The following is a 22,784-nucleotide window of genomic DNA, read 5'->3' as shown; positions in this document are numbered from 1 at the left end:
CTGGTCCCTGGGAGAGGGACGGGAGCTATCACTGTGTTCGCCCTGGTCCCTGACTGAGGGACAGGAGCGATTTTACATTTTTGGTTCATTTTTCTTCATGTTCGCGTTTCCAAATTATATTCAATTGACGAAATGTATCTCCTTTGATCTCTTCAAATCGTCAAGTTGCTTAAATCCTGCAAGGACAAGGCAATGTTTGGTTTTGAGCTCCGGTCCTCCACTGAGGGACAGGAGCGATTTTGACTCCTGGGGCATTTCCGTGCTCATGAAATTCTTCAAATTATATTCAACGGAAAGATCATGCCTCCCTTTACTACTTCCACTCAAAAAATCATCTTGATCCTGCAGGGACAGTAAGACTTTTGAAAACGAGCTCCGGTCCTTCACTGAGAGACAGGAGCGATTTTGCTCCTATAGGCCAAAATATCATGATTTCGGGATTTTGATCACTTCACAAGGTAAAAACAAGTCATTTCCAATGCCCGGGATCAAATATTAAAAAACTCAAAATTTGGTCAAAATCACTCAATTGGACAAAATTCACAATTTCATCATTCATACTTAGGCAAATTTAGACTCTTCATTCAAAATTCCAATTGAAAATAGACCAAGTCACTTAGCCTCTGGCGAATTCACTTTATTCAAAATTGCATCCTACGAAAGGAAGCTCAAAAAACTCTCAAGATTGACTGGACTTTGGCCTGAAAACGACAAAACAGAAACCCTAAGGCTTGACCCTAAATCCAGACAACTGACAAACTACCAAAACCCTAAAAAGCAGAGCGAAAGGCGAGCAACAACGAGCAAAAAGAGGAGGTCCCCATTTAAATGGGGCGATGTGTGAAATGGTCACAACAGTACGACAAATTGTTTTTGGGGGGCTGAGTACGTCCGTAAACAAAAATGTAAAAATCATAAATATATACATATATGCAGTCTAATAAGTAGAAACAAAAATTAAATTTAGAATCCCACATATCATCCATATGCTAAACAAAACTTGGAACTATGATATATGATTGATATAACTATATTTATAACAAAATTACAAATTTACTGTAAGTCTAATCTAATATGAAATATCCATTTGTCAAAATTTGAATGTTATGATAGATATCGAATTCATTGTTCATTGGTTCAACAATAAAATAACACAACTAATAATCAGCAATAGCATCATATGGGTCACTAGGAAGATCAAGATCAACATCATCATTGACATTAGATGATGTAGGTAGAGTACTGGAACCACGTGCAGCCTCACTGCCACTTGCACTAGCAGCAAATTGGCTATTGGACTCCCCAGAAAGTAAAGATTGTGTGGCAGCTGAAAAATCCAAATCAGTTCGCTTTGGATCTACATCCCAAAACTTTGTGCTTCCATCCTTGTACTCATTTTGTTTATGAGTAAGAAGGCGCAAGTTTGAATGCACATAAACGAGCTCTTCCGCCTTACTTGCTGCCAGTCGGTTGCGTTTCACTGAGTGGATAAAGGAGTATGTGCTCCAATTTCGCTCAGATGAAGATGAACTAGCAACCTATTGAATAATTGACACAAAGTGAGAGGGTGACAACTATAAAATAGTAAAAAATATAAATTTTGAGAGCAATAAAAATTAAGAAACTTGCGATAAAACTTTGATTGCAAGAGTTTGAAGGTTTGGTGATGTATGGCCATTGAGGTACCACCAAGCATGAGCATCCTTCTTAGACTTGTCACGAAGAGCGGAAACACTTTGACCATTGGAGGCTACAAAATCAGCAAACTCACTTGTCATTAAATCCTCCATTTCAGAATCGGGGAAGAGTTTAGTAAGTTCTGTCCTACACCCTTCACTGACTTCTGAATCTCTATATGGTGGTACCTTTGATGGCTTAGCAAACATTTCATCACTATAAAATTTGGGAGTCAATGCAAATGCAAGATGATGTAGTGGGGTGGTCATTTTGTTCCACCGCTCAACACAAATTGACTAAACCTCTTTGAAGAAAGTTTCTTCAGGATCTTGCTCTTTTGCATTTATGATGGCTTTCATTTTCTCAATCATCGAGTCAATGCCATCATATACCTCTCCCAAACATGGGTGATCCATGTCAATATAACGGATCATACTCATGATGGGCTCAGTGAAACTCAAAGGTATTCCACTCAATCCCACCAAGTGTCTTCTAGGATCATGTGCTTTACATTTGTTGCCCTTTCAGTATTGGATTGCCTCCATAGGGACCAACTTTGACTAATTACCATGCTAGCAAGTGGTTGTCGCACCTTCACAAGTCACCTCAAGACGATTGTGTTGGATACAAATCGAGTCTCGACAACCTATTCAAAAATAAAAAATAAAAAATAGAATACAAAGAAGACATGATAAAGAATAAATAAAATTAATGATTACCAAAGTGAAATGTAGCTTTTAAAAATTGAAGTGTTTCAATTACCTTTAGCAACTCCAACTGTGAAAATGATCTGAAAATGGCCTGTGACATGTTATGGTTTGTGATGAACATTTGGATTTCTTCAGCCTCAACATAAATTTGTTTGATCCAATGTATTTTCCTACCTATCTTTTGTAGTATGAGGTTGAGAGAGTAGATAGCACAAGGTGTCCAAAATATGTGTTCAAATCGTGTCTTAATCAACATACCTGCAACTCTACAATTCTTTGCATTGTCCGTTATTACTTGGACAACATTTTGAGGTTCCACATCCTGAATGCATTGTATAAGGATGTTAGCAATAAATTGTGCATCCTTCACTTGTCCCTCACAATGCACAACTTTCAGAAACATTGCCCCTTTAGGGCACACCGCAATTACATTAATTAATGGCCGATTTTTGGTATCCTTCCATCCATCTGAAATGATGGACACCCTTGTTTGTTTTCATGAATTTCTAATGGGAGCCAATGCATTGTCTATTTTTTTACCTCCTTTGCTAGTAAGGTGCTACACACCTTCTCATAGCCTGGCCCTATGTACCCTTGTGGAGCCTCATTTACCTTTCTCAACATATCCTGCCAATATGGTGATCGTACCACATTAAATGACAAACTGTTTGCATATAGACATCTTCCAATGGATTGATCTGCAATCTCTCTAGCATCATTCTTAAATGCTCTCTCTAATGGTCCCTTGCTTCTCTTTACAATAACAGGTTCTTCAGTAATTGGGTCCAAGAATGGGTGGCTCTCTACCACGATATCAGGAAAATCACTATAAGACGGAGAAGTAGGGGGCCTCTTTGATCTACTTCCTCTTCCTGTCAACAAAGGATGGTTTGAGGCACTACCAACTCTTGCATCTGCTTCCTCTTGCTCTCTAATATATCCCGCTATTTGTTGAGGTGATATCCCATTTCCATCCTTTCCTAGACATGGTTTGATTCCTTGTTGGGGATTGGCACAAAAATGGGCTTTGACACGATTGAAGGAGCTAATGTTTTTCACACTACAGAAGTTGCATATCGAATTAAATGTTCCACCACCTTTTACTTGGTCTATTATTTTGACATATTTCCATAAAGGTGAATTTGGGTCAGTTTTGAAAGTCCGTTGAGTAGAGCTAGCAGTCGTTGCCATTATGATTCTACAAGAAATTAAAAAATAATTATTAATATTTAATATTAAACAATAGATTATAAATGTTAAATATTTAAATTTAATAATTAATTTAAAATGAAAGTGAAATTATTATAATTATGAAAGTAATAACAACATTTAAATATTTACAAACTTCTAAATTACACAATGACTAATTAAAATATACCTATTTAAAATAAATTAAATAATAATATTATAATACTATTTTGATTTCTATTTACTATTATTTAATTATTATTATTTTAAATATGAATATTTAAGGTTAAAATATTCATATTTAAAATAATAATAATTAATAAATTATTAACTAGCAAAATACTTTTATTATTTAAAATTAAAAATGGAAATTTATATTTATTAGTTTTTATTAGTTTGTTTGTTTTAATTTAACAAACAAGTTAACAAACTATAATAAATTTTTTAATAGAAAATATGTTTTCCTACCTGTAGTGGAAGCCGAAAAGAATGGGGGATGGTCGTCAGTCGTCGCCCTCCTGCCGTGGCACCTCCCGTCTCGCCTCCTCTGTGCCTTCGTGCCTCCCGTCGCCTCCTCTGTGCCTTCGTGCCTCCCGTCGCCTCCTCTCACCTTTGTGTCGTCGCAGCGGAAAGAATGGTTTACGTTTTTCGGTTTTCCTTCTTCGTTTTCACTGTGCGTGGCGTGGAAGGAATGGTTCTGCGTTTTTTAACTTTTGGCTTTGCATTAGGGTTTAAAACGTTAAACAACGCGATTCCACCCGTGAAAAAAACCCTCGAAATTTGTGCGTTATGTGGATTCGTCAAAAAAACCCTATGGAATCGCCACATCTACACCGGATGCGTTTCAGGCAGAAAAAATCAGTACCTTGTCCTAATCCACAGGGATTCCAGGTCGAATCTGAATCCGATACGTATCGTATTCGGATTTGGGGGAAAAATGTGAAGTACCGGTAACTTAGGTTTAGGACTATACAATTAACCAGAATGTTGTAGCTGAAATGGAAATGCACTAGACGACAAGCTATCTAATTCTGACTTCTGCAAAGGCTTTCTATTACAAGCTTCCACTTCTTTAGTGGGTAAACAAACAGGGCACTTCCACTTATTTAGTGTGTAAACAACCAAGGCACTTCCACTTATGTAGTGTGAAAACAAACAGGGCACTTCCACTTGTTCAGTGGGAAAGTGAATACAATGTTTCCACTTGTTCAATGGGGTAAGGAATCCAAAACCTTAACACTTATTTAGTGGGGTGAGTATATTCATCAATGAGAAACGATCAAACTCACTAGCGGTACTACCATCCAATGTTTACAATGAAATATCAAAGCAATACATCATATAACTGCTGGAACACTTGATAATAAGTTGAATAACATGAATAATCATTGCAATCAAGCACCCAACAAGTAGACTATCTCAAATAGATGAAAATAAGGATGCAATTCTGACATCAACTGCAACAGGTCTGGACAACAAGGAGATCACGCAGAAAACTCAACCAACTCATACCCAACACACCAAAAACGTAAATAAGCTGATACCCCTCCACAAAACAGCTCCAAACCACACCAAAGATCATTGGAAGCAGGATATTTGCTTCTGGTAACTTAAACCAGACACGTACAGGTCTGAAATGGCATTGGTATAGTAGGTACAACACCCAAAGTGTCATGAAAAACTCCTCAAAACCACCAAGGTTCAATACTAAATGACTTGGAAGAGATTTTAATGACTAAGCACTCCCAAATAGAAGAAAACAAGGTTAAAAAACCAAGCACCTTTTCGAGCAACCCTCATGCCTTCCTAAGCTACCATGGTATGACCCATACCAGGTTGTACGACTGACAACTTTACTTTTACATGGTCTTCTTCAAGTGTACAGTCAACAAAGATGGGTAAATGACGTCCAAAAGAGCAGAATATTTATTTCAAAACATTCTTATACTTTCAACAAAGAATGGTATGACCAAGCATGAAATTGTACGATCTGATTAGGGATATGCTAAGACTATTTTAGCGTGGGTCTTGGTACGGGTACGATTTGGGTTCGGTTTGGGTAGGACCTTGGGTATGGCTTGGGTTCGACCTGGGTGCCTGGGTTCTTTTGTGAAGGACTCAAAGAACCCAAGCATCCAAGAAGTACGAAGGGCCGTACCCAAGCTTAAACTCATAAATTAAAACCTCAGTTTCACTCTCATAACTTTGTGACAACATTTTTTATCAGAAAATGCCAGCAAGCAAGCAATTAAATATCATATCAGTTGCATTTGTGAACTATACCTATGAACACGGGGTTAGTAAACTTTATATCAGCATTACTGAGATTGATTTAAGTTGATTTACATTATCCATATGTAGCAGCTGTTTGCTTATGTTTTGTGAAATCACTTTCCTTTTGTTGTTAATGATTTGGCATTTTGTCAAATGTTTGAAAAATGAAATTGAACCAGCTTCTATACTTGGCACAACTAGTAGTAATGGCAATCCAATTGATTGTGATTGACCTTGATGCTTTTGTTGAAGAAAATGAATATTAAAATCGATTATAATTTGAATTTGCATTGTGTAATGACATTTTTATTTGAGACATTTTCATTTTTGCAAATTATGAATGAGCTATCAAAATATTCTATTTATTGGCAATTATGGATTTATGAGTATCACTCTTCTTATAGTTCTACATCAGTTTAGATTTTTTAATTTTGATGTTTGAACATACATATATATATGTATGTATGTATGTATGTATATACAAACGTCCCTGTTCCTGTAACCAAGGAATTTTTTTTTTGCCGATTCTGCAATTCTGTACCCGATTCTGTATTTGTACCTGTACTCGAATTGGTAACTTAGGGGATATGTATGGCTTGTTCTCGAAGTAGTGTGGCCAGTAGCAATGTCTCGTCAAAACTGAACACTCACATCAATATTAACAACATCCATACTTGCAACCCAAAAAAGTGGAACTCCTTTCCTGTAGCTCATTGGTGTTTCTTGGAGGAAATCACACTAACTAGCTAAGGGTATTTTCATCATCGAAACCAACAATTTTAAGAGGGTTTTTGTCCTCAAGAAACTTTGAGAACAAAAGTTCTCTCCATATGCAGAAGTAAATACAATTTCACAGCTAACACTGTAAATGAGCTCTCAACCTCCCTTTTATAACTTTCATAGAGGGAATATAATACAATATTAATAATAGATATAATCATAGATGCACTACTCATCGAGTACTCGGCGAGTAGTTAAAACTTGCCGAGTTTTTTTGCCTGGCGAGTAAATACGACTTTTACTCGCCATAAAAACGCGTCGAGTTTTTCACAAAAACTCCGCGAGTTTCTATAAAAAACTCGGCAACACTAAAAAGAGAGGCCCAAACATGTCAAAAATTTATCTATTTTTGTTTTTTCAGGCCAGTTTCATTCTCTTCGTCAAAATACATACATGCAATATAACATTTAAGTATAAGTGATATTTCATGTATATATTGGCAGGATGTTTGAGAGTGGTTTCAGATCTCTAGGAGTTATAATGCAAATTCTAGGTTTTAGAAGATCTTTTAAATTTTCAGACTTAGTCAAATTTCAATAATCAATATGCTCCTATCAACATTCTTTCGCTCTCCCTATCTCACTCACTTTATCTTCCCCGAATTTTAGACCTATCTATCTCCCTATCACTCTTCCTCTATCCCCCTCTCTACCACTCTCCATCTCACTCTCTCCTCTCTCCCCCAAGATCTAGACCTATCTCTCTACCCCTCTCTTTCTCACCCTCAGACCTCGGCAAGGGGTGCTACCCTCAACCTAATTTTCATTTGCAGATGCTTGTGGCAAAGTTGGGGTAGAAATACCCCAAATCTCAAAAAATTTGCCCTCAGAATCTTATGTCAACCTTGTAGTTCATCCAATTGTGAGCGCAATAGTGCCTCAATGACCTTGTCTTTGTGCGATATAATCTTCAGTTGCGCATAAGCAAGGTAGAGGAAGCACTAGTTGGTCCAATTGATTTGGATGATATAGATCCTTATAGTGACTGGATATCACAGGAGTAGCCTCCATTGTTTATAGAGGATGACATCAATGATTTGGAGAGGTAGGCTACGAAGGAGGGGGGTGGATTTGGTTTCAAACTGGATGACATTGAGGAGGATGAGGAGGATGAGGAGTCATTGCCAGTGCCAAGTGCAACTAGAGACAGAGCTATATCTAGGATGGAGGATGAGCTACAGCTTGAGCCACTCATACTGAGCGAGGAGGCACAATCACGCCCACAACAGACTTCTAGGACTAGACCCTCTAGTTCTACCTCTCCCTTAGTTTTTACTAGAGTTGGGAAGAGGAAGATGTAAATTGTATTGACTTATTTACTTTTAGTTCTACAAAAACTATTTACTATTTTGCTTCCAGCCATCAACATTCCTCATGAGCATGCGATTTTGTACTCTCTTTGCATTTAAATATATCTAGACTCAGCTTGTTTCTTTTGTGTTCTCATTTATTGACTCATGGGATGCATTTTCTCATTGAATTTTGCAAAAAAAAAAAGCATTTCTAATTAAATTTAAGCAATTTTTTAAGTTGCCGAGTTTTTCGCCGAGTATTGGCCGAGTTTTTCCCGACTTTTTTTTTCAGGCCTTGGCGAGTTTTTGCTAATGGCGAGTAGTTCAACTATGGATATAATAATCCCTTTTATGTCCATAAAGTCCTTTTTGCAAAATAAATAATATTTCTTTTGTGCAAAAGACCCCAAAGCCTAGGCATCCAAATTGAAACACAACTTAATACCTTTACATTGAGTTGTCTTTTAATATTTTCAACATTAGACAACTTAAGTGAATAATTATTTAGTAACTCAATAATTTACCCAAGTTGCAGAAAGTATCTAAATGACACAAACATGCAATTTTGACCATACCAATGTGATCCCGAAGCCATAGGATGTTGAAATGAAACAACTAGGTGACTTACTAAAATTAGCATGCTCCTCCAAGAAGTTTGGATAGCTTTCAAAAGGCTGGAAATCAATTTTGAAACCAACATGAGGGTTACAAAGACCAACTGAACTCACAACCATGAACATTTCTGCAAGACTTTTCCTGTGCTCTCTAAGAACTTTGGAGTTCTCCCTTACCAATTATCCTTTGGGAGAACTTGAAAACTAGGCTAGTTGTTGTCAAATCAATTTTTCTTAAAATGGAGAAATTACACAAATCTAAACCCTCATCTAAAGAGTTGTTCCTCAGATTTCCTTTGGATCTGAATTACATTCCATTGAGCACAAGAAGGCATCATAATAATGATAAGGATGATAAAATCTTTTACACTCGCTGCATGTTTAAGCAACTGATTCATGGGTTTATTGATGTAATTTTGAAGACTCTTTTGTATGCAATCCTACTGTAGATCTAATCAGTTCATTGTAATAACCTGTGCTGCAGCACATACACCTGGACAGAGAGGAAACATGGTCCTATTGGGTTCATCAAAGTTAATCACTTTTAGGCTCTTGCTCTTTGAGTCTTCTTTTATACCTACACACTCTCTAGAATCAGGCTTGATTTGGAAACATGTAATTTTTTTAGACTGATTAGAGGGTAGTGGGACTCCTGTTATATGCATCTTTACAATGGCTATATGTATTCAAACTGCTAAATTTAATTTGGTTTCCTGTATGGATGTATTGTAAAGGATACCAACCAACCTACTTATGGTAATGACACTGACCTGTAACTTAAAAGGTAAACCCAAGGTGTCACATAAAATGTTGGAAGAAAGACATTAACTACTAAATGAGTTTAGGAGAAACATAAATAGAGTATACGCTCGAGAGAAACTAGATTAAAATTAAGATAAGAGTACTCTGCCCATTTCAAATAGAAGATGAGTCCATCTTAAAGTAAACTGTAATTCTTGTAACATAAAATCATACTAAACCATCATCTAGAACGATGTAGCAAAATTCTGCAAAAAATTGTGATTCTTGTGAGTAATATGCACTCAGCATGTTTGCCAATCTGATTGGAATTGGATTGTTGACTTTTTGGCCATAGTTGGGCATGAACCCCATGTAAATGCATGATAGCTTCGGTAAGATAAATGATTGAATGAGAGATAAATGAAGTCTCTCATTCAATCATTTATCCTATCGATAAATTATGATGAAAAACTTCAAGCTATTAATCCTTCATTTGATGACTATTCTTCATTCATATAAGTTCAACTACTTAGTTCGATCAATGCTTGACTATCGATAATCATCCTATAGCATACCGATTAATATCGGTTTATATTCTAACGTATGAATCCCGATTAATATCGGTTTGTCTTATTAACTATGATCACCGATTATTGATCGGGATAACCAATGTATTCCGATTTATATCGGTTGATATATTTAACAGTAAACAATGATGATTATCGAATTAACTAAACACCGATTGGTATCGGGTGGCAATTTAAATATGCAACGATTGATATCGGGTTAACATACACCAATTGGTATCGGGTGGCAAGGTAAATACACACCGATGGTTATCGGGATGTTAAGATAAGTATACACCGATGGGTATCGGTTTGTTAACATACACCGATTGTAATTACTGCGATAAGCCAAGGGGCACGATCAAGTAATGTCTTGATTGGTCATGTCTAAAAGACATGACCGGTCAAGGCATTGCTTGATCGTACCCAGCTTGCATATATATATCAATTGGCATTTGTGAGAAGGACATCGAAATCAATAAATGCTCCTCTCACCTGCCATACAAAAGAAGATAGTCAGATTTATAATATAAATAGATAATACATAGTTCAAGAAAATATAAACTAGAATATAACTTGCATATTGAATTGGAAATTGAACATAATTTACACCCCAAGGTACCAAATAATCATGATTTAAACTGTATAATTGCAATTAAATCAAGATTTAATCTGCAAAAAGTGTAATTTAATCCCAATTTGGCATAAAATTAAAAAAAACATTTTCTATTTTTAATGAATTTTTGTGTTCTTTTTAATTTCCTGATTATCTGAAAATATCTTTACCTTTTGGTTTGTCAAGTCAATCCGAAGAGAGATTTTTACTGCTATGATTTAGAGATTTGGGACATTCCCAATGTTAGAATAAAGGACAAGATGATTTAATGAAGCAAATAAATTGAACAACCTGGGAAAATTTTGGTGTTTATCAATGCAGTGGGACTTATTGATTGTTATTAATCATTCAAAATGTGGCTTGAATTTTACTGGCAACATAGACTATGATGATTTCTAGATAGGCAGTTAGCACCACATCAAGCCTAGGAATTATGCATTTAAAATTTAATTACTATAAATATCCATATATGAGGATTTTTCTTTAAGACTGTAGGAATTGGGTAGTGTTGGTGTCTGTTTTATCATCTACCAAACATTAGGATAGGATACTCGAAGGTATTCTATCCTCTCTTGAAAAATCACTACTGATTCCAAGGTCTATATGTGCGAACAAGCGACTTTAGTGGAATAGCTTCTTGGGTAGTGTATGCTGAAATTTCAAGGGGGACTTACGTTGACAAGTATCTTGAACTGCTGAACTTAGATGGATTTGGCAATTTTAGGCTCTTCTTTTTTTTTTGGAATTTTCTAGGGATTTAGACTTTCAAAAGAAAGGGAAAAAGGGACAGGGTTTGAGAAGGCTAATCTAATGCTACGAATTCTGGAGACGGTATCAACTGGGTGCTCTCGAGAAACCAAACCTTGCTTCGCCACACTAGGGACAACTACACAAGGCCGGTGCAATCTTCAATGGGTTGTGCTTATGATCGAGATGTTGGGATGCACAGGGGATGGGCTCAGACTAACTTTGCACGGTAGAATGGAAATCATCCATTTACCAAAAGTATGAGCGGAGATACACCATCAATTGATACTTATCAAATCCTTCATTCAAATTAACAACAATGAAAGCAAATCTAAATTAATTCTAACTAAGTGTTGAGGCAATTGAAACCATGCAAACCATTCAAATAATAGAGATTACAAAGCAGCGCACATGCAATATATTATCTGGAAATGACCTTAAGCAACAATACATCAAAAACCTCCCACCCTCCAAATGAGAGGAGGTAGCCTTATATAGTTCTTCAAAATAAATGAACGGCCGAGATCAAACAGTGATCAAGGGCCAAGATTGAAAGCAATAAACCCTAATAAGGGTTTCCCAAAACTAACTACCCTCGACCAATTACATTTGGGACACTTGTCCTTTTTGCTAAATATGAACCATCAATGAAAATAGAAGGTTGTTGCATTGTGAAGTGTGCCCTTCTAGAAGCTTCTGGATAAGTCAGGTTCATCGAACCTGGACATGTTGACTTGGAGCGATCTGATTGGTTGGAAGATGACGAGGCGCCACCTCAACGTGTTGAATGTCTTCCTTGAATTTTCCAATTTGTGTCAAGAAATTGTCTAAGTATGGAAATTTGATTCCTTCTTGTCACCATTTGATTCTGCTTGGGAGCTTGTCTTTTTCAATTCCTTCCGGAGATGAAATCCTTCAAGAAGTTGGAAGTTTATTTAACTTTTCCATATTTTCACCAAGTCTGAGAACTTTTCTTTCTTGATGCCTTGAGATTCTTTCAAGTGTCTCGAATTTGGAGAAGAAATCTCTTCGCGAAGTATTTCTCATACTTAGCCAAATTTTGTCCCTCTCTATGCTCGGACGAACCTTGCTCGTGGTCCTGTCTTCAATTCTGAGTTTGGCTCGAAACTCCATTTGTGTTTTCTGTGACGATCCTGCCTTCAGCTGCCAATTTATGTTACGTGGGAGGAGGGTTAAAAAGCTCTGGGTAACCCCTTGCAAATATGAAATGATGGGATCAAGTTGTTCAGGCATTCGCTGTGATCATGTCCTTCTTCTCGATACCCTGACATGCCTTCATCATAATTGAGGAAATTGGAATTTTCTTTGTGAAACATTTCCCACACTTAGCCAGATTTTGGCTATCTTCATGCCCGGATGAACCTTGCCTGTGAACTGCAACTGCGATCTCTATGATGGTCCCGCTTCTATCTCCTCTTGCGACCTGTAAAACCAAAGGAAAATAAGTTAGAAATCTATTTTGGATTAAAGAAAATCGAGGCTGCGAATGGCTAAGTGTTTGGAAAATTTCACTTCATTTTCATACTTAGCCATAAAAACTGAAATTTCATCCTCAAAACCCTTCAGTCTTCAAGGGTGGTTGTGATCGTAAATCAACACCAAGTGTTATAACTCCGAAAATTCCTTATACTTAGCCAAAAAAATGATTTTCATTCTGTAGAAATTCGAATAAATTTACTAAAAATCATTTCTTAAACTCTGAAAAATGCTTAGAAAATTCATAAATCTGCGTCATGAATTCCATTTCACCTTCGAATGGATGGAAGTAAGGCTGAAATTTTCTCAAGAACACTCGGGAAATTTAAGAATGATTCAATAACTCTTCCTTATGCTGGTTGTCTTTCTCAAAAAAAAATCTATGAAACTATTGTCAAAAAGTTCTCCAGATGATCTTCAAACTGAAAATACTTTACTAAGCTCTCCTTAGTAACTCGAACTTCTTGGTGTAGAAATGAAGTTTACAACTAAGTATTTGTAAATAAAGTTAAATCCTCAATCAAAAACCCTTAAAATCTTCCAAATCATATTTCCAATTTTAACTTCATTCTTTTGGAAGTGTTGTCATGTTTCCAAATTCGAAGAAAATATCTTCCAAAAGTTTCCAATTTGGCTATAAGTTCGAAATATTTATTAATCTTCCAATATTCTCTTTAAAAAAACTTTGGATTTAAGTTCGAAATCCTTATCAATCTTCCAATATTCTCCTTTTGAAAACTTTCTATTTTGGATTTAAGTTCGAAATCTTGAAGGATTTTCATGACATCACTTGTATTTTCGTTGATTTTGTATGTGTAGGTGGACTTTTGGAAGTTTATCTTCATCTTCTTCAAGTTTTGGTGGACTTTGCTTACCTCTCCAAGGTATGGGGGAGTTTAGAGGGCCTTCCCATATGGCATGGCGGGCTTCCTTGAAGGCTCCCCTTGGCATAAGGCGGAGTTTGTTGATACCTCTACCAAGGCGGACTTTGGCTTGTCCTCTACCTTGGGCGGACTTTGGTGAGTCTCCTTACCTTAGGCGGACTTTGGACTTGGTTCCCACATGGCGGAGTTTGGAGAGTCCTAAGACATGGCGGACTTTGGAGGCCTCTCCTCATGGCCCTCCCAACCTATGGCGGACTTTGGAGGTTGCTCCTCATGGCTCTCCCTAACCTGTGTGGCGGACTTTAGGCTAGGCTCCCACCAATTTGAAGACCTTGGGCGGACTTTGGAGGTTGCTCTTCAAAAATCTTCCCAACCTATGGCGGACTTTGGAGGTTGCTCCTCATAGGCGAACTTCTAGACCTCTCCATCATGTTGCTAGGGTAGGGCGGACTTCTAAGGACTCAATGCTTGGAGGGCGGAGTTTGGACAAGGTTCCCACATCTTCTTTTCTCACTCCACAAGGCATAGGGTGGAGTTTAAGAGGCATGACCAACAATTGACATGCTTGGGCGGAGTTTTGATGTTCTTACCATCTTCACCAACAAGTTTGGGTGGACTTTGGAGAGTCTCCCTAGGGTGGACTTTGGTGACTCTTCATCAAGAGCGGACTTCTAACTTAACCTCTATGTGGCGGACTTTATGGAGGTGACCATCATTTTGCTAGGATAGGGCGGACTTATGAGTGTTGGCCAAGGCGACTTGCACACCATCATGGGTGGACTTTTCACTACCTCCTAAGGCGGACTTTTTGAAGGCTCTCAAGAGGGCGGACTATATATGAAATATAACATATAACATCCAAGTATAAGTGGTATTTCAATGTCTTTTCTCTTTCTTATACTTTAAGTTATATTTCATATATATTGTGAAGATGTTTGAGAGTGGTTTCAGGTCTCTAGGACTTATAATGCAAAATCTAGTTTTTGGAGGATTCTCCAATTTTCCAGACTTAGTCAACTTTAAGGATCAGGTTGACATTCCAGACTTAGCCAAATTTCTTAGAAAAAATTCAAAATTTCATAGCTTAATCAAATTTAACCGAATTGACATGAAATTTGAAATCCATGCCTAGGTGGATCATCTGAGGCATCACGCCCCCTAAAATCTGGGGATTTGGCTTTTTAGGTCAAAACTTGGAATTTTTGAGTTCCGGTCAAAGTTGGTCGGTGGTATCAGTGCAAACCCTAGGTTCCCATCCTGAAAAAGCAAAAAGCCTAAAATCTAGGGATTTAGCTTTTTAGGTCAAAACTTGGAATTTTTGAGTCCCAGTCGAAGTTGGTCAGTGGTGCAAGTGCAAACCCTAGGTTCGCATCCTGAAAAAGCAAAAAGCCTAAAATCTAGGGATTTAGCTTTTTTAGGTCAAAACTTGGAATTTTTGAGTCCCGGTCAAAGCAAGTCAGTGGTATCAGTGCAAACCCTATGTTCCCATCCCGAAAAGCAAAAAGTAGACATCCCTAAAAGATAGGGAAAACTTTCTAAAAATAGCCATACCGGGGATTGGGCTAAAAATACCAAAAACGAAACTTCCTAAAAAATAGGAAAAAGCAAAAAAGCAAACTTTCTAAAAATAGAAAGTTGTCCAAATTCGTCCAAATCAATTGCGATCTTCGTCCTTTGGCCTCTCTAAGCACTCTGGTGGTGTTTGCATTTCGGAATCACATAACTTGCAAAAACTAACTTTCAATCGCCAGGGCCTGAAATGCTCTGAACTGGACAAGGCTTGGTGAAACTGCAGCAAAAGGTCATAGGACACTAACAAAAACCCTAGAAAGCAGGAAAAGAGAGGGTCCCCATTTGCAATGGGGCGATGTGTGAAAAAGGTCACAACAGGTAGGCCCCCTATAAACTGCAGTGCGTCGGATAAAATTTTTAATGTGACCAGTGATGCTGGTGCGACACGTCCCCTGGTAACATGTGGGCTGGGGGGAGACTGAACCTTGTGACCTCATACTTTACCACAAGAATCTCTCGCCAATCAAGGAAGGCCCCCAGCCGATAGATGAGCCTTATTAATGCATCATTGTCATGTTCACGTTTTGGAAATAGTGCCCCAAAGAAGAACTATAGCCTATTTCCATTTCCTATTAAGCTAAAGGGAAAGCAAGGGAAATGAGTTTTAATATGATTTTAAACTGGGCTTGGTTATTTTTAATTAAAGGGGCAGCTTAAATAGTACTTTTAAATTAAAAAGTGTTTTTAGATACATTAAAATAACAAATATCTTTAATTACTAAAAACAAAACAAAGTAAAGTAGAAAATAAAAAGGTATTTTTAAATACTAAGTGGAGGAAATTTAATCAAAGGCTCAAATTGGAAAAGTATATAAAAAGGGCTTCTAGCCTCATTTGCCATCAAGATCTTATTTTGGCATTTTCACTTTGGAGCTTTGTATTCAATTTCACAATCAAGGACAAAAACGCTTGGCTGTTTGGAGGTTTTGGAGGGAAAAAACCCTCTTGGATCTCCATTTCCGGATTTGGGCATCTCCACACAAGGGTTGCATTGGAGTTGATTTGCTTAATTTTATACAAGTTCCTAGAACTGAAGCAATTGGTATTCCCAGGCCAATCTTCAACATCACTGAATTTCCAGAGTTTAGGGTTGTTGCTGATCCATCATCATCTATTGCTGTCACATGTAAAATTGAGGTGGCAATTTCATAAGGAGGGTTAGTGTGGTTCTCATTGCTAAATTTCAGAGTTCATTTATAGATCTTGCTGTTTTTCACTGAGGTCAATGCTATTTAGGTGAGAAGAACCAGCAAGATGTAACAACACAGCCCTAACGCGACCATTTTGGAGGAGATTGAAATAAAGAGGAGATCACAGCTGTTCCAAACCATGCTGAGGGTTTTGTGGATAGATCACAGCTGCTGTCACCTATCAAAAGTTGTGTCCAGGTTTGCTATGCAGCTGGCTGCACCATATAATTTGTTCCACAGCTGATCCAACTCCCATCCTAGAACAGTCCTGGGAAGTTTAGGTGGTATCCTAGGGTATGTTTACAGCCTACCAGCAAATTGCCACCCCTTTTAGGGATCAGTTCTACTGCTATGAAGTGTTCTTATCAAGCAATAAACCTATATTGTGGTGTCTGCTTTAATTTTACTGAATGAGTTGATGTTTTTCTATATATAATTTTAAATATTAGATTTCCAGCTCAGCCTATCAGTAATTGTACTCTGTCCAGTTTGCTGTGAATGAATAAAATAGAATTGGGTTTCCTATATTGTTGTTTCCTTATTGGTTGCTGCTCTACAAGTTTGACATAATCTGCCTTCTTTATTTTATATTGACTGAACGGATCAGATTTGAGCATTAATGATAAAATCCAACAATTTGAGGGTTTGGAGTGACATTCCCAGCCAGTTGTTAGTTTGATAAGCCCTTATTTTCAGTTCAGTTTGTATCTACATTTTTCATTTGGTTTTCCAAATCAGAAAACTGTAAAAATGTAAATGGGGCATCTCGATCACAGAAATCAAATTACATTCTTATAAAACGTCCAGTTTCAGGGAAGATAAGTTGAGAGAACTGTATTGTTGATCTTAGCATGGTTAGCAATGACATCAGCAAGTTCTTAGGATCTTGACCAATGTGTTAATTAGTTATTTACTTTCTGTTTGACTTTATTTATGTGGGGTTGACATCCTTGAATTTATTGTTGACTATGGAATCTTCTTTGTTGATCACCATTTGAGTTGCTTGAGTTTCCAAATTAATCATGCCTTATATGTGATAAAATTTAAGGGGCATTGTCCTTATAGATATCGTTGGTAAACAATCTTCCCATCATAGGTTCATTAAGTTTCACATTACTTGTGAAGTTATCTGTAGGTTTTTGTGTAATCAAGATTACTAACTTGTATTTTACCATTTTGAGAGTTAATCTTGTGGATTACCCATGCAATTAGAAATGTGTGTGCTATATGGGTGCTCTAGTGATCTATACAAGTCTAACCACTTGTAGTAAATTTTCTAGTCGAAGAAATAATTTTTAGTTCTTTTGATCTTCATAGCTATGTTGCTGGGTACGCCCCCCAGTTTTGTACCCAACCGGTTCGGGTATTGGTCTTGCGATTTATTGGGTTTTCTTGTCACATGAGAAACTTGGTTACAATTAGGGGGTGACTAGTAATTGGGATCTAACTCTTGAGTGTGCTAACTTGACATTATTGTCACACAATTTGCCAAAAGTCTTTTGAGATGGGGCAGCTTCTACATATGACATTGCTAGTGGAAGTGGCATTGTAACTCATTGTGGTTCAAATATAATTAAATCAATTGTTGACTTTGATGTTCTCAAGGAAGAGCAATATGAAGATTATTGAATATTGATTGTAATTTTTAATTTTGTATTGACATTTTACAAGTCACTGAATTATGAATTTACGAGTCTTTTCTTTTCTTTTTTGTTTTGCAAATTATGAGGAATTTAAATATTTTGTTTATTGACAATCATGAGTCTGTGTGTGTGTGTGTGTGTGTGTGTGTGTGTGTGTGTGTTACAACGGACCCAGCCATATCATAACTCATGAATTCTTTTGTTGCACTGGCATGCCCGAACCACATACCTGACTACGTACAAGAATTGGCAACTTAGCTTCATAGGCTAAGCGTAGAGTAGTTTGTAGATATTGGTAGTTATACAATGCATACAAATGTATCTGGCTTCTTTGACAGTTTTAGGGTAAGGCTGAATATATGGTTAGACAAATGGAATCTTGTTGGATCTTTTCATTTTTCTCTTTCTATCTTTGACCTTACTACATACAGATACAAATTCATTTCAAATGCCAGTTTTTAGGATTGCACTGCAATAATTATTGTATGCTAATCAACCGTTCAAAACTGGAATTCTTTTTAGTTTTTAGCAATATACTTTATTAGACCATTTTAAGAAAATGAATTTATAAAATTGTTATTATTTTATAGGTTTTGAAAGATTTTCTTCATATGGCTGAAGCTGATGTGAGATCGCTTACCTCACTATATTCAGAAGTGGTGAGTATTTTCTTTCTTTAGATGGATTGCCAATTGTTTCATAAAGTTTTTGAAATTTTGTTTTTTAACAATTTTGTGATGTCAGGGACGAAACGCTGACTCACTTGCCCAGTATTTTGGTGAGGATCCTGCACGCTGTCCGTTTGAGCAAGGTAATAAAAACAGCTTCATATTTGCTCCTGAACAATTATGAATTCAAGTGGGCAAAACATTACTTTATATAGGTATACATTGTCCTTGTGTTTGTTTTCTTGATTGTTATAAATCTGTCTAATGTATATCCTTGTAGTGGGGTGTAAAGATCTGAATTGTTACTCTTGTATTTTAGGCCAATGAATCTACCCTAATATAGTAATATGAAAACATAGAACAGAAGAATTGCCATATCCAATGGAACTTCACTCTCTAGATATGAGCCCCTAGAAGCTCATGATTGGATTCAAGATTTCTTATTAAAAGGATAGCAGTGCCATATTTGTGCTCGGCTCTCCTCTGATCTTCCTTTGTAGTTTCAATTATAATTCCCCCCCACCCTGCATTGAACCATTCCTTCCGGTTTCCTGGTTACACCCCCACGCAGGGCAGGTATTAGGAGGATGAAGATAGTGGGGCTGCTGTCTACTCTTCATAGAATTTGCACACAAAAATAAATATTTAGCGTGCAGATAAAAAGGTAATTGTAAAAGTTGAAAAAGGAAAATATTGAGACACGGATTTATTAAAGAAACAAATGAAGGCTTGGAAACTCCTCGGGGGTTCTTTTGTATCATATGAAAGCAAGTTTAAAATGTCAGTAGATGTTGCTTCATGCTTATGCATGGTTATGATAGCAGTCAGGAGATATTAAAGCTTTAGAGAGTGAGAATACTACATGATTAAATGACTGATGCTTATAGATTCCAAATTTGGAACAGCAAACTTAGGCTTGTGTCTTTTCCCATGTTCACATAAGGCCCTGAGCACATGATTAATCCTAAGTTTGGAAGGCATGGCTGACTATCTGTTTACGGTGTTTAGCCTGAAAACTCATGTTAATCAATTTCATGCATATTTTTTGAATTTAAGAAAAGAAATCAATTTTCCAAGCTCCAAGAATCTGGAAACTTTGTTGATGATTTGATGTCATGCTGAAGGCCTCCCAGAGGACTTTAAAAATTGAACTGACTTCTATTTTTAGTCTCAAAGAAGGTAGTAAACCTGATATTTTTGCACAAGTGACTTCAAATTTTTCCAGATTCAAACATACATATGATTATGACACGCCCTATTCCTTTTCATATGTTTCTGAAAGATGTGTAGGAGCTCTCCATAAATGTGGAAAAGGTTGAACATTTGTTGCTCATCTGATTGGTAATTTGAAACACCAATCAAATTAATAATTACTGTCGCAAGAAGGCTTTATCTTTAAAAGTAAAATCAAAATTCATTTGACCTTGACAAGCCTTACTCCCAGCACAATTGAAAAAGAGAACAACTGATAAACATATAATTAAGGCAATAACATTATCCATTACTAAGATGACTTCGCTGAACTTGAACTTGAACATGAACCTTGTGACATAGAATACCAGTAACAAGCTGTAATGATCTCTCATTTAGCTTGTTTTCTCATTGATTATTTATTTCTTAACACCTAACAGGTGTGATTATTCCTTTGTATTTGACAACCGGAAAAAAACAATAAAGAACCCAATGACATAGATCTTATCTTACATTACTAATCTGGACATATTGCTGTTCCAGGGATTTTGTTCGACACATTTGACCTACTATAGTTCCTATGATTTAAAATATTTAAAGTAAAAGTCCAACAGTGTAAGTAGCTATTATGTTTCCTTGATGTAACAAAAATACAGAAAAAGCATTAGAATATATGTAAAACCAATTGCATACATCATTCATTTTCTGTTGGGTCCATTATGACCTATATATCCATTATCATTTGTATGTTATTATTCATATTTAGAAGATCAAAGTCATTATTGAGCTCTAGGTGAAATTCTGTCAATCCTATCTTGGATGGTTGATTTCTGAGTAACAACTCACTAGCTTTATTAATATGATACTAGTCATGCAGCTTCTGTTGCAGGTACTTTTTGTAATTGTGGAAGTGCTTACCAAGTCCCTCTTGCAACATTTATGCTTTTGTTTCTTGGGATTTTTAATATTAATCAATGTCAGTAGGAAAAACATTTTCTAAGGTTTTCTGTTTACAACAGATAAATGTGTAGTTGATAATCCGTTATGGTGGTGGAAATTTTTCAAGGAAGCAAATCATAGATTGAGTAAATAATATTCAAGAATTGAATGCCTACTGTACTCTCTTTAATAAATGAAAATTCCTTGTGGCAGTGTGACCTTGCTTGACGATAAATGGGCCATGGGTCATGGAAGAGGCCAGTGGTATCTCCATTCTTTTCCAGAGATTGGACCAATTGAATGGGCAATAACATTATTATTAACTGAGACTAAAACTGATGCATTGCATACACTGGATAGCTGAAATCATCAATTTCAAACTTTAATGCTTCAGGGTTATAGCAATCAATATGCAATGGAATTTGGCTGAAAAGTTCGGAAGTTTACTTAACTGAACATGGTTGAAATTTCGTATTCTTTGTGTATTACTATTAATAAATCTTCAATTCTGTATGCAGTAATATCTACCCTGCTGAACTTTGTAAATATGTTCAAAAAAGCTCGTGAAGAGAATATAAAGCTAGCTGAAGCTGAGAAAAAGAAAGCTGAGAAAGAGAAGATAAAAAGCACACCTGCAAAAAGGGACTTGGCAGATCCTGAAAAGTCCAGACTGAGTCCTTCAAGGAAGGAATCAGATTTCATGTTTTCACCCCGCCGAAATAAAGCTGGATAGCATGCAGATATATCTACTAAGGTCATAATGCTTACTAGTTACCACTACGGAAAATTGCATAGAGGGAAGTCCTAGATGCTCTGTAGGAAATTCATGATGAAATATTTGTTGCTTCCATTTGACTGCATTGGAGTTAGACTATTGCGTGTATAAAGCATGTTTTCCCTAAGCACTGGCGGCTCTATAATCAGAAAATTTTGATGGTCTGAAATCTCGGACAGTAATTTTGTACGATGGGGAATTGGAGCCATATGGCAGCATCCAAAAGCTGTTGCATGGTCGAAGGCTTTAATGAAGTTCCATTTGCACAGAGGCATGCCTGTTTCATTCAGGTGTGTGGCTAAGATTCCGATCTTGTTCATTAATTTTTGATGTACATGGTTCAAACAAAACTTTCTAGATACATATACATAGTTTCTGTCTAAAAGTTTTCATCTACTGTGTACAAGCATGATGGGAATCTTGCCACAAGGTTTTCAAAAACAATACGCAACCTATTTTGCATCGGATTTTATTTTGAGTGCTAGTGCGTCATGTTTCTCATGCAGTGCGGCATTTTGATTGAGAGGCTGCAGATTGATACTGTAGTTGCCAATGGCTTCTGAATGTTGATACTCTTCTTTTTACTTGTTTTGCAGGTTGCTAAGGTGTTGACCACAAATTAACGCTTGTAGAGAAATCTTGAAACCAGTGACATTATATCTCTGCTAGAAAAGACGTGACACTTGGTCATGTTGTACAGTTGCACATAAATACCATATTTCGTACGTTAATGAGAATGCTCTGTATATTTAATTAGTAACCATTATTTCTGCTTTATTAGGACATCCCGCTCTCTTTTGGGAATGAGATGTTGGGGACTGAAGGAGATGTATAATAACATGCTAAGCTTGGAAGCTACCTCTTTGTTTTCTTTGTCAATGAGATACAATTTCGAAAAGGATCTATGTCGTATGTTTAATAACATGTATATTAAGATTTAATCATTACAATTGATATCTAGCTATGTACAACTTGAATGGGCCTGATGGCAAAGGCATGTGTGCTCGATAAAGATAGAGACATTGTCAAGTTCGAAGGTATATAGACTTGTACACCTCATTGAGCTCTCAAGACAGGGTCTCAAACCAAATGGAGGTCGTTGCTTTTACCCATCTCCAGTTTTGAATGCCTCATCGTTCCTTTGTCTATATAATTTAAAAAAATTGTTGAGGGTAACTAGGCATATCAATGGGCCTACATCGGTTTTAGGAGGAACAAGCC

At 36.7% G+C, this 22,784-nt stretch overlaps 1 protein-coding gene across 4 annotated transcripts in view; it reads left to right on the top strand.

Moving 5' to 3' along the window:
• Positions 1-22,675, top strand: part of LOC131072912 (formin-like protein 3) — a 137,014-nt gene extending 114,339 nt beyond the window's left edge. For 3 of the 4 annotated variants that reach the window (XM_058009244.2, XM_058009226.2, XM_058009217.2), the window contains exons 16-19: positions 18,581-18,649; positions 18,735-18,801; positions 21,307-21,853; positions 22,160-22,675. In XM_058009244.2, coding sequence (XP_057865227.2) covers positions 18,581-18,649; positions 18,735-18,801; positions 21,307-21,521 — 351 coding nt within the window. In that variant the 3' untranslated portion in view covers positions 21,522-21,853; positions 22,160-22,675. The remainder of the gene's footprint in view (positions 1-18,580; positions 18,650-18,734; positions 18,802-21,306; positions 21,854-22,159) is intronic. The other variant, XM_058009237.2, reaches the window with a different exon arrangement.
• Positions 22,676-22,784: the final 109 nt, after the last annotated feature.

The sequence above is a fragment of the Cryptomeria japonica genome, chromosome 9 (assembly GCF_030272615.1).
Source record: "Cryptomeria japonica chromosome 9, Sugi_1.0, whole genome shotgun sequence".
In the NCBI taxonomy this organism is placed as follows: domain Eukaryota; kingdom Viridiplantae; phylum Streptophyta; class Pinopsida; order Cupressales; family Cupressaceae; genus Cryptomeria; species Cryptomeria japonica.
This window is presented reverse-complemented; position numbering and strand designations above follow the sequence as displayed.